Source organism: Lolium rigidum, chromosome 1, assembly GCF_022539505.1.
Source record: "Lolium rigidum isolate FL_2022 chromosome 1, APGP_CSIRO_Lrig_0.1, whole genome shotgun sequence".
NCBI lineage: Eukaryota > Viridiplantae > Streptophyta > Magnoliopsida > Poales > Poaceae > Lolium > Lolium rigidum.
In genome coordinates, this window is record NC_061508.1 from 313,930,706 (window position 1) to 313,946,651 (window position 15,946).

A 15,946-nucleotide genomic window follows, 5' to 3' on the forward strand; every position below is an offset into this window, starting at 1 on the left:
CAACTATGGCCATGAATCCATTAATAATCTTGGAAAGCCATCGTCAGCATCCATGCCAAACAATGTTGTCCAGCTATCCAGACAACACCTACTGCAGATCCGCATGGCTACACTATGATATTTGTTCAATTGAAGAGGTATGATGATGTAGCAGAGCATTGAGAAAGTGAGATTTTTTACATGATCTATCTGAAGTTGCACATTGTTAGAGAAGAAACTGATTCCTTAATATTAATAGCCAACATAGCAATAGGAATAACTAACCGAAACACCAAATGGCCAACACTAATCTTTGCAGGGAATAGCGAACAGTTTTTACACATAATAGCAGGAGTAAACTAGAAGCGATTTGCAGGATTAATTGCAGTGAAGAGTCAAGGATGACACAAATAAATAACATCATTCGGTCATTACACAGTCTTCTTAAGAAATAATAAAGTGAGGACTCCAACAGTAGCTTCATCCTCAAGCTTAAACACAGCAGCACATAGCACAGCCTAGCAACTACAAAAATCCCCAAAACAAGGCATAATAAATCCGAAATTGTCCATAACCACGACCTTAAAGTAGAACCCCCGACCATTTATCACTTCCCCCCAAGAAAGAAAGTTGGTGACGTTTCAACAAAAACAAAGCCCTGTCAGGCTCCTTACCATATGTTCTGGAGAGCTTTGATCTACAGGAGGTCTGCAACGTTGGCTGGGAGCTCTTCAATGACAACGTTGTAGAACTTCTGGATGTCAAACAGCATACGCTCATCTTCACGGGTCACAAAGTTGATGGCAACACCCTTCCTTCCGAACCGACCACTACGACCAATACGATGGAGGTAGTTCTCTGGCTGGGTCGGAAGATCGTAGTTGATGACCAGGGACACTTGCTGGACATCAATACCACGAGCAAGCAGGTCAGTGGTGATGAGCACACGTGAAGAACCAGATCTGAACTCCCTCATGATGATGTCCCTAGTGTTCTGGTCCATGTCTCCGTGAGTAGCAGAAACTGTGTGATCCCTGCCCCTCATCTTGTCGGTGAGCCAGTCCACCTTGCGGCGGGTGTTCACAAAGATGACACTTTGGGTGATGGCAAGAGTCTCGTACAGGTCACAGAGTGTGTCAAGCTTCCATTCTTCCTTCTCCACATTGACATAGAACTGCTTGATACCCTCAAGGGTAAGCTCATCCCTCTTGACAAGGATCCTAACAGGTTTGTTCATGAATTTGCGGGTGATCTCAAGGGCTTCAGGGGGCATGGTAGCAGAGAAGACACCAACTTGAATCTTTCCTGGGAGCAGCTGGAAGATGTCATAAATCTGCACACAGAACAAAATGAAGATTAAAACACAGATCATAAATTACAGATCAAGAATTTGAGGTGAAAGGAACTACAATGGAATTACTTGGAGAACCAATTTATGACTGAAAATGCAAATATGTATCGTTACATCTGTTTAAGATAAAAAAAATACTTAAAAACTTAAGCTTTCCAACCTATTCCTCTGGTTTTGGATCATTTATAAGAACCTTTGTAGGTGCTAACAGGCAAAGGAACTGGTACATAAAGTTCAACCAGAAATACTAAAGACTATGTTCGTCCTTCCTTTCAGTTCAGTTAAGTAATTATTACATTGGTGTCAGATCAAATTACAGGCAGCATAAATACCATATTGCAAAATAAATAAATAAATATAATAACAGATTAGAGTGTTGACCTGATCCTTGAAACCACGAGAAAGCATCTCATCAGCTTCATCCAGAACAAACATCTTGATGTTGTCAGGGCGAAGAGACTGCCTACGAAGCATGTCAAACACACGACCAGGTGTGCCAACAACAACATGCACTCCACTTGCAAGAATTCTCTGGTCCTCACGGACAGAGGTTCCTCCAACACATGCATGAACTTTCACGCCCAAGTAGTCACCAAGTGCACGCATGACCTTCTCAATTTGCTGTGCAAGCTCACGGGTGGGAGCGAGGACCAAGGCCTGGCACTCAACCAAACCATAGTCAAGCTGTTGCAAGATACCAGAGCAGAAGGTAGCAGTCTTTCCTGTTCCAGATTGTGCTTGCTGGATAACATCAAGACCCTTGCAGAAAGGAACAATACCCCTCTGCTGGATGGCCGAAGGCTTCTCAAAACCTATACAGCAAAAAGATGATGTGAGATGAATTTCAATTAACAGACCAAAGTACCAAAAGAGAACCAACACCATACGTACCGTAAGCGTAAATTCCCCTGAGAAGGTTCTCTTGGAGACCCATGTCATCAAAGCTCTCATGAACTTCATCGTAGGAGGTGAAGAACTCCTCAGTCTCACCTTGGCTCCTGTAGAAAGTTGTGTAGGTAAGAAGATAATTGACAGGTAGAAAAGCAAAACCACACTAGCACAAGGTTAAATGCAAGTAACAGCTGATAAACAATGAGCAGCCAGGGTTAAGAAATTCTCAAGTTAGATTTCTTACAGCAGCTCCTGCATTTTGGAGTCATAGTTCTTTGCATCGAACTGGGAACCTTCTGGTGCCATTCCTGCCATGGCTGCAGCAGGACAAATATATGTTAGCTCAAACAATCAGTGAAAAGGCAAGTGCAACATAAAGGAGTTAGCTTTAGTTAACAACGGTAACAGCAAGTGTGGTATAGTGTATGAAGCTCCCGATATTGACAAATAGAATGTAATATGAATGCATAAATCATACTTAGTGCATTAAAGAAGATAAGCTCATCAAAAGTAGAGAAACAACCCATATCAAATTGATCAATTCACCACTCCAAGGATATAAACCGAAACATATAAAGGCAAGTTGGAAACCGACAAGATGGTCAAGAAGATGGTCAATCACAACAAGCAGAGTCAATCACTGACAATATAAGTAAATTAAAAACATCCAGTATAGCTACTACTACACATAACCGGTTCTGTTTATGGACGAGTATAAACAGAAGCATGCTGATACTATTCAAGCTATCGCAGAACAATACATCTTTATGTTTAGAAATACGTTTATAATTTATATCCGATGGTTTTTAAATTATCAAGATAAACAAACAGTAACATAACTATATGTATATAACTACCCAATCTCGTGCTACACGTAACTGGAAGCAGCCTCTTCTATGTTCTTTTTCCACTGCAGGTGACCTCACAACAGACAGCTACCATGGATTCGTTCATATTCCAGCATAAAAAACACAACTTTAGCAAGCAGGTACCAGCAAGCAAGCTCACAAAGCCAACCGGACATCAAACCATAATCAAGCATAGCTCGACGCAAGTTGGAGCCAGCTATCTACTAGCAAGCTTTTTTGCACATGGGGGGCATAAAATCCCCTAAGCGCATCGCGCATCCAAAGTAAATAAACTTCATATCAGCGAGACCAGACAGCAAGCACCTCTCAACCAAGACACGCGTTACACCGATCCTGCCGGCCGCAGACGAACCCTACCAGCTTCAACAGCCGACGCAACCCTAAAACCGCCGCCGGAAACCTAACCCATTCGGGCGAACCGGCGCAGATCCAGCCGTCGAGCGGGCCAGATCCGCCGAATCCCGCGAGAACGCCCGCAGATACAGATCGGTCCGGCGGGGCGGCGACGAAGAGAAGCGAGACACGGCACCCAACGGAGAAAGAGAGACGGTGGACAAGGGAGGGAGGGCTGAACCTGAAGCGTCGGTGAGGAGGAGCTGGAGGAGCGGATCGCCGGGGTTGCGCAGCGAGGAATCCGAGATCGAGGTCTCGGATTCGGCGGCGGAGCGGAGGCGATGAGGCAGGAGAGAGAAAGAGAGGGTTTGGGCGACGGCGGGGAGAGCCGCCTTTTATTCGCGGGGCACGTAGTGGAGCGAGACTCTGGGGGTAGGGTTTCTGCCCCAACCGGGCCCTTCATGGGCTTTAGGGCCTAAGCCCGTTTTGATCTACGACTCTCTGTTTTTGTTTTTTTCTTGTTTATAATTATAATTCCTTCTTTCTTTTTAAAGTTTATATCTTCCTTTTGTTTATGTCTTGACATACTCTAAACAATAGTAGTATATTATTGGCAAGCCATGGCATGAACTAAGAAAAGTGCAATTATATGCTCCCTCTGTTCCACGTTCAATATTAGTTGTCGCTGATTTATTATAAATCTATACGGCTGGCCACAGTGCTAGTATCATAGGTAGTATCATGTATCCTAGACCCACAAAAATAATGATGTGGCATGTAATTAAGGAGAAGAGATAGAATTAGAGTAACATAGGTGGATACTGTATCATAGCGCACGTTACGAGAAAAGTAAATGACAAATAGATCGTGTACATAGATTTACATTGGGATTCTACAAAATAATAAATTTAGAAGGTTATGATACTGCTCTATAATACCACACACTAGAGAGATAGTATCATAGATAAGTATCATATACATGATACTAGTATATGATACTATGCACTATGACTAGCCTACTAAATAGCGACAACTAACATGAAATGGAGGGAGTATATTGTACAATGTATTCTTTGTCTGTTGGGAATGGTGTTTTGGCACATGGGAGCATATGCTCTCTTTATTTTGAAATGCATGTTACATACATTTTGAAATTTTAAAAAATTGAAATGAAAAATTCGAACGTACATCTTCACGTGCTACACGCTCACAAAGTTGTTTCATAAAAATCTGACTTGTCGTGTGACGTGTGTAAAAAAGACAAAATTCAATGCTGAAAATAAGGCTTTTCAGGAGATAAATTTTCTCTTTTTTACACAGACCACAAAACATATTGGTTCCTCGCGAAACTTGATGAACGTACGTATATTATGGAGATGTACATGTAGAATTTTTTTTCAAAATTTTTCGACATTTCGAAATATAATTTTTTGATAGAGGGAGCATATGCACCCGGGAGCCGAATTGAATTTCCGCTGTTTAACTGACAATTGTTTTGAGCTAGTTCCAAATTTGACAAAATATGCTTGTCTGCTGCAAAGTTTTGTTTTGCTACTTAGCTAGTATAATTGTTTTGTTTTCATGATTGCCTTTTTTTAAGGGGGGGAAAGTACAATTGCGATCTGATCGTGTGGAGGAGGCAGATGCTTTAAGCACTGCCGAATCTACAAAGGAGAATGGCCGAGCAAGCATGGTCCTATTCCAAACTTTCCCCATTCTTTAAAGGAAAAGGAGAGGTCCATCTTTGCGTTCTGGCCACAGCCACATATGTGCCCTAGGCATCTTTTCTAGCTGCAGTGCCCAAGGAAATTTTAATTTGGAACACATGAATTTCTCATGAATTTTACAACCACCAAGATACAATTTGGCAAAGGAGGGAGTATTTAATTCATACATACAGTTCCGCACGTGGCAAAGAGACAATTAACAAAATTTATTTTCTTCAGTGCAAAGTGTTGAGTACAAAAAATAATAAATCAGACTCATATGCCAACCACATGGAAATACTATTAACTGTTTACTATACTTTACAAAGACAAGTGAATGGCCACTATAATAAGTTACAAATTTACATCAGGAGCGGTGCGCTGGTGACTGCCTGGTTGGTGGAGCAGCTCTGCTTCTTATTACCCTAGCAAGTTCAAAGAATGGTTTCAGCTTATTGCTATTGTTACACAATGAAGGCCGCCCAATATTAGGAGGACAAGGTATATATGGTACCCACATCTGCACTACTCCCAGCTACAAATTGGCAGGGACCATGTTTCAACCAGTTGCGCTTGTTCATGAGCTCAAGCAGTGCTTCCCGGGCTCAGTGTAATTCACCTCCAGCTGCTCAACCTTCTCGAACTTGAATCCGCGGATCCTGGTCTCTTCCTTCTCCGAGGTGTCCTTGTGGTCAACATACTGGATAGGCCATCCCTTGTTTTCTACATGACCAGTGACTTTGACCTGCGGTAACAAATAATTCACAGTTAAGATGACAGTAACCACAGAAATTGGGTGGTTTTCTCTCGGTTACCAGTGTTTCGTGTCACTACCTCTGCTTCGTCGATGGAGTTGACAATGAGAGCACCGTCCAAGGAAAGACCGTCGATGATGATGTTCTGGCCATTGATAACCAAGACTGATCTCTGGGATACTGAAGAAGAGTTTCCGTGCACCTTTTGCTTGACATCCTTGAATGTCAGACCCCACCTCGGGCTCCAGGTTATGCGTGGCCAGACCTCCACCTCTTGACCGTTGAAATTACTGATTACAGGGTCTGATATTTGTGCACCAGCCTGGAAAAGAAGGGGGAAAAAAGCTTGTTGAGCTGGAAAGCAGACAAGTTGACAAGGATTAAGTGTCTGCTAATGTCATCACCTTTCTTAAAATAAGGCTGTTTGCCCTGTAGATTGCCATCTCTCCTGAGGTTGCACTATGAAAAGGATTGCCTTTTGGAACCTACAACAGGTGTATCAATAGACGTCAAGTACAGAAGTACCAAAGCCAACTGAAGAACGACTCTTGCATAATAATATCTGTATAATTGTAACCAGGTGCAATTTCTTTACTCATGATAGTGACATCAATATGCATATGAAATACAGATGGCACCATAAGAGTGCAGAGCAACTTTAGTTCACAACGACGCAAAGTCAATACTGACAGCTAACATGGCTATCAAGATACATACTTTAACCTGGATCACAATTCATCAATGTGAGCATACATTCAGATCAATCCCTCTTTTCTACCAATCATAAATGCCTCTTTATGCAAGTTTTGAAGTGCAGAGTAACTTTTAGTTATCCACGTGTCACAGCAAGGCTAACTCCTCTTCTGCTTACCATGCATAAATACTTCATATGCAGGTCTACAAGTATATGTGACGTGAAATATATAAATTCAGTGTGAAGGGCAGAAATCATACTTTGGCTGCATCTTCAGGATTGTTCTTTACAGGAGCATACGCAAGCCAAGTATCCATCACCTAAATATAAAAAAAGGAATGGCAAAAGATTGAGAATAGAGCATTACGGACACGAAACATGAAAACTTACAACTCAAGAGGAAACTTTCTTCTTTTGCATCTGAATCATATATACAAAATTACTAATAGGATCAATGTAAGGACCATGTATAGTGATCATGCCCTCCCTAGAAAAAAAAAACAGCCGCATGATTGCACATGCCTATTTCTATAGGCGTGTGGGTGTTTCAGTTTGTTATTTCATTGAAGGTATATGAACTTGCAGTTCCTGCCACGGCTCTATGGTTTGAAACAAAGTGGTCTTGACAAAGCTCATACAATGTAATACCAAATTCTGCGAAGAGACTGCAGATAACACAGAGAATCCAAAGACCATCTAATCTATGTGGCATACAAAGTGCACCACTAAGAGTTTGCAGATCTCATATGCAGGTATTAACCGTAAGTAATTAGGTACACCAGCATTACTTATCGCAGATTAGAATCAGATTCACCACATGCAACACAGTAGGATTTAGAAAGACAAAGTGGAGGAAGCAAAGGGAAGAAGCGGCATCTTCTAGTGCAAGATATAAAATCAGAAGTTATAAAGTTTATCAGCTAGCAAGAACCATTCTTTCAAGAGGGGTCTCAGCAGTAAGCAATTCCTTACCGTAAAACCAACTTTCGCTGTTGGAGGTAGTGTTTTTGGATAGTCTTGCATCATGCACTCAAGACGAGTGGAGGATTTGAATGCTGTCTTCGTAGAGTCAGTATACCTAAAGGGAATATGGTGAAAGTGGAAAAAGATTAGAATAAGTACTTTGAGTTATTGTCAACAGAACTGACAATATCACATCAGGATATATGAACACCATCAGAAATTATTATAAACAGTACTTCTGAGATAAGTTGTAAATCCTAATCAATGATGCATCTAAAAAGATAGTATAAAAACACATGTTATCAGGCAGATGAGATAAATTAATGTACACCGATTGGACCCAATATCAAGGAGAGGAACTAATTTTAGAGCAAGTGCTGCATAAAGAAATAATAAAAATACCAATAAATCAGGTTAGCAAGTTCATTCTGCAATCTTAAATGACACTGACAGAAACAACTCTCACAACTGAACTGAAAGTGGGACACATGTTGCAATAACTAGCAGCAAATAGGAAGTCCTTGGAGAAAATGTGCTGAATAATTACTTTGGATTTACAAATTCAGAAATGGCACCACGTGTTTTCTTGAGCTCCTCGATGTAAGGTCCAAGCTCCAGTATCAACTGCAAAAGTGCGGCATGAAGTCAGCATAAAAAAAGGAAGATACATTATGCACACAAAAGCTCACAACAGAGTATTGTTCTTTTTCAGCACGATGAAGAACATGTAAATTGTTAATCAGCGGTTATACTACAATTTAGGTGACAGCAACACCCATGGTATCTCATTGTGGTGTTCTCTTAGGGTTTTTGTAATATGTATGTCATACTGGTGTTGATACTACACCAAGGATCACACTAATGATATTAATAAACAGGTTAAGCACCATGTTTTCAGTATTTAAGACCCAATGAAGCAAATCATTAGGAAGTTGACAAATCTATAGTGTTTTAACAAAACTTTTACCTGGTTTATATTTCCAGGGTATGGAGAATAGCCCGTTTCACTATTTGCATCTCCATCAGGATGCCCAGTTGCGCGAAGAAGTGGATCAAGCTGATTGTACTCAACGTTGATCACCATTGTTCTACCTACACATAAGAACATATCCATGATTCCAGGTCAATTTTGACAGAACAAAACAGTTAACATAAGTAAAAAAACGTGTGAAAATGCATTCTTTCGTCAGAATTATAGATTCTTTTTATTTCCACAGTACTGATCTGCTCTAGAATCACTATTTGATTCATAACATTACTGTCTACTTTATCAGAAAAGCTGGACCTGTAAGTAGCTCAGATGAATTGAGGATAATATAGCAAAATTACCATCAACATGAGTAAGTTTGGTTATTCCACCAATGGCTTCCTTTGCCTTTCGAGGAACAGCAAGAGAATTAACATTGTAGCCCTTGGTTGCACTGACACCTAATGCTGATGGTATTGCCTACAAAAAGATGGTAAAAATAAGTTCCCACTTCCCTACAGTAATTGTAATACAGATGTAAAAGGCATTGTACAAACATTGAAGAGCAATCCGTTTGTGTCCTGGAAAAAGAGAACCCATTTCCGCCCTGTACTCTTCCTGTCAAAATAATGTGAAGTATCATAACAAAATATTCATATGATTTATGTGCACATGGTTGATCTTTGATTGATTACTTCACTAATATTTCAGTTAACAGCTAATTCTCTTCAAACAAGGCAACTTGTCTGATTGAAAAAGTTTCTTCCATGAGAAAATGTAACCAGTTCTTGAATCAACAGGCATACCATTGCTCAAGCAAACCACTTGAATAAAGAAGAGAATGCACATCTCCATGCCCATGTGGCTTTGTCTGCCAATCATAAAACAGAAGTAAGAGAAATGCAAACCCGGAAACACAAAAACAGCAATAAGACATCACAGAGTTTGAACCACGATAGTTATGATCATTCTATCAAAATTGGCACCTGGATCTTGTACTTGTCATTTGGATCTAATGCAAGCCTTGCATCATTGTCCGCTAGACATGCCACTTTTTCCTGAAACAAATAAGAATTAGTCAGCACCAATAGTAACAGCTGTATTTCTTTTTTGCCCCTAAGAAGCACATGGTATAGAAGGCAAAATAGACAGCCACCTGCTTCAGAATTTTGATTTGTGATGGTTCCATTCCAAAATAGGAATTTGACTCCAAAAGCTTGATGGTCAGTGCATTTGTATCATCCGAAGTCATAATAACAAATGGGATCTTTGTATGACATTCCCCTGCACACTCGAGGAATGAAAAATAATCAGTTACTGCAATATCTGAATTTTCTTGAGGCCAGCCAATGTAAAGAATTTCTAATAATTAAACTGAACAGTTAAAATCATGCCAGATGAACCGTTTACAACAAAACAAAAATTTATGTTTCTATATACAACCTGTTCTCTAAAGTTCTATAAGGTTAGGAAAAGGAGAGGCACAATTCTATCCTATCAATGCGCGGATAGAATTAAAAACCAGATACCAAGGAAGATTGGTTTAACACTAACTTATCTGATTCAGGTATTTATATGGGCCTAAGTTCTTGGTTTAGTATACATAAGTAAATTATATCAAATTAGTAGTATAAATACAATGTTGCCTCTCAGCCTCACATTCTTAGTGATATGTATGTATTTGAATGACACTGTTATGGTCGGTCTGACCTATACACGCAAGAAGCCCACTAGTGGCTAGTTGTGGGCTTAGCCCAAGTAAATTAGGGGCTTAGCCCAAGTAAATTAGGGTTTAGAGGAGGCCGTCCTCCTATATAAACACATGTACCCTTCGTGATTAATCAGACAAATATTCAGTATCATACTGTCTCGTCTCCGAAGGGAGACGGGAGAACTCCCGCGCCCAGCCGCACCCAACCCTAGCCGCCGCCTCCTCCTCCTCGCGACGGCGCCCAGCCGCCGGCGCCGAGCCCTCCAGCCTCTCCGCCCTCACTTCCACCCTTACAACCTCCGCCCTAGACCCGGTAGAACCCAAGCCCCTACCACTTTGGTATCAGATTGCCTAGGTCTAATGAGCTCCAACAGCCTCCCTGTCAACCCCATCACCGCCACGTCCGCCGCCGCCAACAACACCACCCCCGCCACCTCCGCCGCCATGACAGGCGTCCACGCGCCGCCGGGGGCCGCCGCCGACGGAGACCAGGGGGCCGCCGCCGCCGCTGCCATCCAGGCCGCCGCCGCCGCCCCCACGGGCCTCGACCTCCTGCCCGCTACACTGGCGGACCTCGCCGACAGTCTCCGCGCCATCCGCTTCGAGCTCGCGGAGATCAAAGCCGGCCAGCACCCGCCGCCCCCACCGGCCGCCGTCCCTGCCCTGTCCGCCATCCCGACACCGCCCGCCTCCGTCGCCAGCAAGGGCCGCCCCGCGTGGTGGCCGCCATCGCCCTCGCCAATCCCCACATGGACATCTCCATGGACTTCATCGAGGGGCTGCCGAAGGTTGGCGGCAAGTCCGTCATCCTCATGGTGGTCGATCGCTTCTCCAAGTACGCGCACTTCATCGCCCTCGGCCATCCCCATACGGCAGCGTCCGTGGCACGCGCCTTCTTCGACGGCATCGTTCGCCTCCACGGGTTTCCGTCCTCCATCGTCGCTGATCGTGATCCCGTGTTCACGGGTCACGTCCCGGAGGGACCTCTTTGGGTTGGCAGGCGTGAAGCTCCGCATGAGCACGGCGTTTCATCCTCGGACGGACGGCCAGTCCGAGGTCGTCAACAAGATCATCGCCATGTACTGCTGCCGCATCACCGGGGATCGTCCACGAGCTTGGGTGGACCGGCCGGCGTGGGCCGAGTACTCGCTACAACACGTCCTACCACTCCGCGCTGCACGCCACTCCCTTTGAGGTGGTCCACGGGAGGCCACCGCCGGCGATGCTTCCCTATGCGCCCGGCACGGCACGTACTCGAGACGGCGGATGACCCGCTGCGTACCCGCGACGAGATATCGGCCGAGGCGCGCCGCCGACTTCTTCGTGCTCGGCAGGCCGGCCGGAGGTACTATGATGCACACCATCGCGAGGCGGAGTTTGCGGTGGGCGATCGGGTCTGGCTACGCCTTCTTCACCGGACGACCCAGTCCTTGGACCCGCGCTCCAGGCGCAAGTTGGGACCTCGTTACGCCGGTCCCTTCCATGTGCTGGAGCGCATCGGCACGCTCGCCTACCGTCTTGAGCTGCCCGCGGGCTCGCGCCTCCACGACGTCTTCAATGTCGGCCTCCTGAAGGCCTACCGTGGCGACCCTCCGTCTGCACCACCAGCTCTTCCACCTACTTCGGATGGGCGTCTCGAGCCTGCCCCGGCGAGTGTGGCTCGTGTGATGAAGGCCCAGCAGCGACGTGGTGTTTGGCAAGTCTTAGTGCATTGGACAGGCATGCCAGAGGACGAGGCGACTTGGGAGAAGCTTGAAGATCTCCGCCAGCAGTTTCCAGAAGTTCAGCTCGAGGACGAGCTGTTTGAGAAGGCGGGGAGAGAAGTTATGGTCGGTCTGACCTATACACGCAAGAAGCCCACTAGTGGCTAGTTGTGGGCTTAGCCCAAGTAAATTAGGGGCTTAGCCCAAGTAAATTAGGGTTTAGAGGAGGCCGTCCTCCTATATAAACACATGTACCCTTCGTGATTAATCGGACAAATATTCGGTATCATACTGTCTCGTCTCCTGAAGGGAGACGGGAGAACTCCTGCGCCCAGCCGCACCCAACCCTAGCCGCCGCCTCCTTCCTCCGCGACGGCGCCCAGCCGCCGGCGCCCAGCCCTCCAGCCTCTCCGCCCTCACTTCCACCCTTACAACCTCCGCCCTAGACCCGGTAGAACCCTAGCCCCTACCAGACACCCTTTCATTAGATGATAACAACAGCCATTCAAGCTACTTCTACAAGCTCAGGTTAGCTCATTCAGACCAGTCAAACCAAACAACAGGAAACATAGCAGAGAAAACCGTCGCAAAATGAGTAAACATTGAAATAGTGTCAGTGCCTACTGTGAAAACCAAAATATTATTAACATATTACACAAAAATTAGTATTAACAATTACAAGTTTAATAGGAAATAAACAAAAAGTGTCAAGTGTGAAAACTAATCAACAATGACAATCATTACAAGAATTCTAGCAAGTGACTAATCCATTGCACATGTACCATAGTCTACGTACCCTCCAGTTTGCAGCTGGCCTCTTGTAAGGCCAGAATAGACTCTATGTAGTGTTGAAGAAAGCATTTCCCAGTGGTTGTTTCCCTTGGGAGTGCTACCTGTGCAATGAAATAAATAATGAAATCGGTGAAATGGTACTTTCATAAGCTTTGCTTGAAGTCAAGGTCATTCAACAAAACCATACATGTCCACAGGGAATGATTTACATGTTTGTTACCAAGAAATAAGACTAATGAAATTATCTGTAGGATTGTCTTAAAAGTTGATAATGGGCTCCAAAGGCCAAACCTAGTGATACTCAAGCATTCTTAACCCTATGCTAATTAAAAGTATGTGCACCTTATTGGTTTGTGAAGATGGATTTCAGTATTTCGTATTGTTCATTGTGCATCCGCAAATTTTGCTCTGAGCAGCGTTTTATGTTCTATGTTAGGCACGATGTGCGGTAGTGCTAACTAGCAAATGCCGAAGAAGAAAAACTGTAGCATAAACATAGGGTGTGAAAGTGGAAATATTCTAACAAAGCAATCAATACCACAGCTGCATGACAGCAAAACACTAGATCTACTTAGAGCATCTGCTTCCTTAGCATTCCAAAATTAAGCGCTAATGTGGATAGATCAGATTTCTCTCTACATCACTTCTGTGAGCTTGGCTTTCTTCTCGATGGCGTGTGTGCTTTGTGTGGGTAGCCAGGTTGGCCGGGGTGCTCAGTGTGTGTTGTTGGTTTTCGCCCGATTTTCTTCTAAAAATTGGGCACTTTCTTCTTAATTAATGGATGAGGCAAAGCTTTTGCGTCCGTTTCAAAAAAAAAAAACTTCTGTGAGCTTCTTTTACCACATCCCTTAGCACCTCCTATAGATGCTAAGTTCTTTAAATTCTGTAATTAAAATTAAAATTTAATATACATAAGCTCATTAAAAGTTTATTTGACATAGCATTGTGTGCTAAGTTTAGAGTTGGTCAGTTTCTCTGACCTTTAGTGTTTGCTTTAGCACCTACGGATGTGGATGCTCTAAAGCATCTAGTAGAAGAGCTAATTAACGTATACCAGCTACCATAATAAATCATGAATGAAAAACTTCAACTGTTATACGCTCACATGATGGCCTTTCCAATTCATGGCAGTAAGTTTCTACTAGGAACTCAACCCACGTTACCTTAATTCCTTTGTAACCAAGTCTTTCACCAAGCCCACCAGCTACAAGAACAAATATAGCATTGTGTGCTTCTTTTACCCCAGCTGCTTCCAACGAAAGGAAGTTATCATCACCAAAGGTCAAAACTTCCCCTGATGGAACCTGAAAATACAGTTACTCTGTTAACACCATGCATTTCTTTGAGATAATACAGGAGGAGGCATATCAGTACATAATAGTTCAGAGTAGGAAAAGAAGAAGCAACCAAGAATTTGAAATTTACAATCGAGATCACATACAACAGAAGAAAGTGAATCTGAAGACAGCGAAAACAAAGTGATGAAAAAGGGTGCATGGTAAACACTTACAGAAGGCGTGAAACCATCATACGGATTTTGTCCTGCCTTGGAATCTGCTAGAAGCTTTTTGGCATTCTGGATGTATGATGCCAGGCCACCAGGATAGCTCGATTGCAGCCGATAAACCTGTACAGTGGAAACTTTAGCAGGAAAAGAATTTCGTATGCACTTGTGCTTACGAATTTTGCAAACCTCTTGTGTAATAAAAAAGAATTTTGTTAACTTCCAGTAGAAAGCGGGTAGCATACAGATTCCTAGGTGCCTCTGGTATTAAAACTTCTTCTCACAATAAAGTAAGTATCAATTTTCTTAGGTTCTTGGTACAAATTCTACAAATACATGCGGCTGAGATATTGCACGGATACAGCGAAGACAAACCTGGTCAAAGAAGCTCTTTTTCTTGTCGTCGTCGACGCCCAGTTCCGGCCAGTGTTCAAACAGGTGCCCCTGGCCTTGGTTCAGCAGCATCTTGGCAAGTTCAACCTACAACCACCAGGCAACAAGCATTACAGTACAGAAGACATTTTACACGAAAATGTAGTATAGAACTCGCGAACCCAAACAATGTGCATAATCCATGCGTGAAATCAAACAGTACAATGCCTGCTCAATATTCAGATTTGGGCCGGATGAAGTACAGTAGGGACAAAATTCGCACTTCCAAAGAAGCTCTGTTAACTTTGCAGCAGGTGAGGTGAGAGTGGGCCGGGCAAGGCAGTCACAATCAGCACGTGAGGGAACTAAACAGCAGCGAGCCGAGGTAGTTGGCCGTCGCACTGAAATTTCGCGATTAAAGTAGTATCCGAAAAGGGAGGCCGGAAAAGACTGAATTTGGAAGGAATGGTCAATGGATACTGCGACTACCGGTCCACCGCTAGTAAGCAGGAGTTGCTAGAAGTTTGCAGAGGAGTTGGTTACCTGGTCGTCGGAGAGGAGGCGTAGGTTCCTCCGCAGCGGGGCGCTGGGCTTGGCCCAGTCGTCTCCGCCGCCACCGGCGGAGATCCCGAGCGCGGCGACGCCCTCCGCCGCCTCGTGGACGGCGCCGGAAGCCATCGCGCGAGGGACGGGGAGGAGCACGAGGCGGACGACGATGGTGAAGCGGCGGTGGTTTACTGGTTTGCGTCGTCGTCTCGCGGCGGCGGAAGAGAGTGACGGGGCAGAGCCGTTGGCGTTTGCTCTGCTGCGGCTGCGGTGGCGTGGGTTGCGTCGCGACTTGAAGAGGGTCGGTTGGACGGATGGAGACTGGTGCGTGGGTCCAGGCTGTCAGATTCGTGCGTGGACTCTAGAGTCGAGGTCGCCGGCGTCGGTGTGATCCCGGCAGCAAAGTCGGCGGAGGAGAGGCACCTTGGTCGAGACGAGAGATGCGCCTGCCCTGCGCTGCTATGCGGCTTCCTCTCCTCTATTCCATGGATTAGAGAAGATTAGTTTGATGAGTAAAATAAGATTAGTTTTACTGGCAGCTGATCGCTGAACAGGGGAATTTTATCAAGCATCTCGCACAACCTTCACCGCATAACCCCACGTGGATAGGCGAATTTTTTTAAAATAATACGGATTAATTATTAATTTCCAAGACTACCACGGTCGTTTTTAAAAATTTCCAAAAATGTGACTCAGTCGGCCTGCAGCAGGCCGATCGGACAGGGGTAGGAGACTCGTTGGTCGATAGCTGCCCAACTGGACAGGACCAATTGGCCTCCTACAAACCAACTAGCCTGCTAATATCCGATT

The 15,946-nt window shown here is 44.4% G+C and overlaps 2 protein-coding genes across 2 annotated transcripts; both read right to left on the reverse strand.

The window, feature by feature from the left end:
* Positions 1-361: 361 nt before the first annotated feature.
* On the reverse strand, positions 362-3,725 carry LOC124697867 (eukaryotic initiation factor 4A). Its single transcript, XM_047230402.1, has 5 exons — positions 3,665-3,725; positions 2,466-2,538; positions 2,222-2,328; positions 1,712-2,142; positions 362-1,312 (listed from the first exon to the last, which is right to left on the reverse strand). The coding sequence occupies exons 2-5, from the start codon at positions 2,534-2,536 to the stop codon at positions 677-679; spliced, it is 1,245 nt and encodes a 414-aa protein (XP_047086358.1). The 5' UTR covers positions 2,537-2,538; positions 3,665-3,725; the 3' UTR covers positions 362-676.
* Positions 3,726-5,506: 1,781 nt separating this feature from the next.
* LOC124684174 (UDP-sugar pyrophosphorylase-like) lies at positions 5,507-15,268 on the reverse strand. Its single transcript, XM_047218555.1, has 17 exons — positions 15,134-15,268; positions 14,594-14,698; positions 14,225-14,341; positions 13,878-14,018; positions 12,719-12,815; positions 9,665-9,792; positions 9,495-9,566; positions 9,315-9,379; positions 9,066-9,126; positions 8,871-8,988; positions 8,509-8,633; positions 8,089-8,165; positions 7,551-7,656; positions 6,839-6,898; positions 6,289-6,369; positions 5,964-6,206; positions 5,507-5,874 (listed from the first exon to the last, which is right to left on the reverse strand). Exons 1-17 carry the CDS (start codon positions 15,266-15,268, stop codon positions 5,707-5,709), a joined length of 1,899 nt encoding a protein of 632 aa, XP_047074511.1. The 3' UTR covers positions 5,507-5,706.
* Positions 15,269-15,946: the final 678 nt, after the last annotated feature.

Coding starts and splice junctions, on each gene's coding strand:
- LOC124697867 (XM_047230402.1), bottom strand. CDS start 2,536: ATGGCAGGAATGGCACCAGAAGGTTCCCAGTTCGATGCAAAGAACTAT. Junction 2,143..2,221: donor CAGGGGAATTTACGCTTACG/GTACGTATGGTG, acceptor TTTGCTGTATAG/GTTTTGAGAAGCCTTCGGCC. Junction 1,313..1,711: donor CTCGTGGTTTCAAGGATCAG/GTCAACACTCTA, acceptor TTCTGTGTGCAG/ATTTATGACATCTTCCAGCT.
- LOC124684174 (XM_047218555.1), bottom strand. CDS start 15,268: ATGGCTTCCGGCGCCGTCCACGAGGCGGCGGAGGGCGTCGCCGCGCTC. Junction 9,127..9,314: donor AGTGGTTTGCTTGAGCAATG/GTATGCCTGTTG, acceptor TTATTTTGACAG/GAAGAGTACAGGGCGGAAAT. Junction 6,899..7,550: donor CAGCGAAAGTTGGTTTTACG/GTAAGGAATTGC, acceptor TTTTATATTTAG/GTGATGGATACTTGGCTTGC.